General features: G+C 51.5%; 1 protein-coding gene across 1 annotated transcript; it reads right to left on the bottom strand.

The window, feature by feature from the left end:
• Window positions 1-95: 95 nt before the first annotated feature.
• LOC103399118 (thrombospondin type-1 domain-containing protein 7A-like) lies at window positions 96-1,398 on the bottom strand (the record flags this gene model as incomplete). The annotated part of the gene is made up of 1 exon (XM_025053963.1): window positions 96-1,398. A coding segment is annotated over one exon (1,199 nt), but the record flags the coding sequence as incomplete, so codon positions are not given.
• Window positions 1,399-1,442: the final 44 nt, after the last annotated feature.

Below are 1,442 nucleotides of genomic sequence, written 5' to 3' on the forward strand. Positions count from 1 at the left end.
AATGTACTTGAGTAAAAGTAAAATTACCTATACCCGAAACTACTACAAAAACTACTCAATTACTTTTAGGTGAGTGAATGTAACTAGTTACTTTCCACCTCTCGTTACAAGACAATTTTTTTTGTGAAGATTACACTAAATTATTATTATTGAAAAGGGCAGCATTTTAAGGGATTTTCAGAGGTAAAAATGAATTGTCTCACCTTAGAGCTTCAACGTTTCCATTTTTGTGGACACAGGTCACTTCCCGGGATTGGGAGCCAACCTGGAGGTCCCAGAACTTTCCTCCCACGCGGTTTTTACGGTTCCTGGTCCTCTTCTTCTTGATGAGTTCTCTTGTCTCCGGGTCCTTTGCCTTTCCCCTCTCTCTTAACCTTTCTCTGACTTTCTCTCTTTTGTCCTTGTTTTTCGCTTTTTTCTGCCGTTTGGGCCTGTCCGCCTGCCGAGACGGACCGTCGGATTTGGTGTTCGCTCTGCTTAGTTTACGGTTCTCCTTGGACGGTTTATCTCTGTTTCTCGGTAGTTTGACGACCCCTTTGGCTAATTTGTCCTTGTCCTTCCGCTGTTTCTCACCCTCCTTGCCAGGCTTATCCCCTCCTTTTGACTGCTTTTCTCCCTCGCCAGGCTGGGGAACGGTCTCTCTGGAGTGTTTATCACCCCCTCTGAAAGGTTTATCATTTCCTCTTGACTGTTTCTCTCCCTCCTTAGAGAGCTTATCACTTTCTCCAGATGATTTCTCGCTGTCTCTGGGTGGTCTGCCAGCTTGTCTGGCTTGCCTTGGCAGTGGTACAGAGCAGGACCCCCAGGGTCCTACCCTGAGGCTGTAAAGATTCTCTTCTCCTTCGCACAGTCCCAGCTGGCATGTTTGGAATTCAGTCAGGTTTGGGCAAAACGCCCCGCCGAACAGTGGCGGCGACAGTACGAAACGGATGCGGTTCTGTAAGCCCATTCCACACGTTTTTGAGCAAGAGGTCCACTGGCTGAACTCGGAAACCACGCAGTCCCGGGGACAAGGTATAATGCACGCCTGCTCGAGGCGGGGCTTGGGCTCAAAGTACTCGCAGATTGCACCCTCCGCTGCTTCTCCGTTCGCTTTTTGGACGCAGTCCACCTCACGGGTCTGGATGCCCTCTTCTCCCCAGGTGCACACAGCGGGGCGCTGCACCCCGGCGCTGCGCAGCGAAACGGGGACACACTCGTTCCATGTCCCCAGCTGCCAGTCGTACAGGTTTTTGTGCCAGTCACACACTCTGAAGCAGCTCTGCTGGTTGTCCGGGCGCTCCGTCTGATTGCAGTTGGTGTGCAGGGTGGTCCAGCCTTCAGAGTGTGCGCACCACACCGCTCTGCTCTGACCGCCTCCAGGGCCACACTCGCTGCCCATACATCGGCCCCATGGTCCTAAGGGAAAGACGAAAAAAAGGTAAGGATTAAGGAAAAGTTCA

The sequence above is a fragment of the Cynoglossus semilaevis genome, unplaced genomic scaffold (genome assembly GCF_000523025.1).
Source record: "Cynoglossus semilaevis isolate Cse_v1.0 unplaced genomic scaffold, Cse_v1.0 C19203362, whole genome shotgun sequence".
In the NCBI taxonomy this organism is placed as follows: Eukaryota; Metazoa; Chordata; class Actinopteri; order Pleuronectiformes; family Cynoglossidae; genus Cynoglossus; species Cynoglossus semilaevis.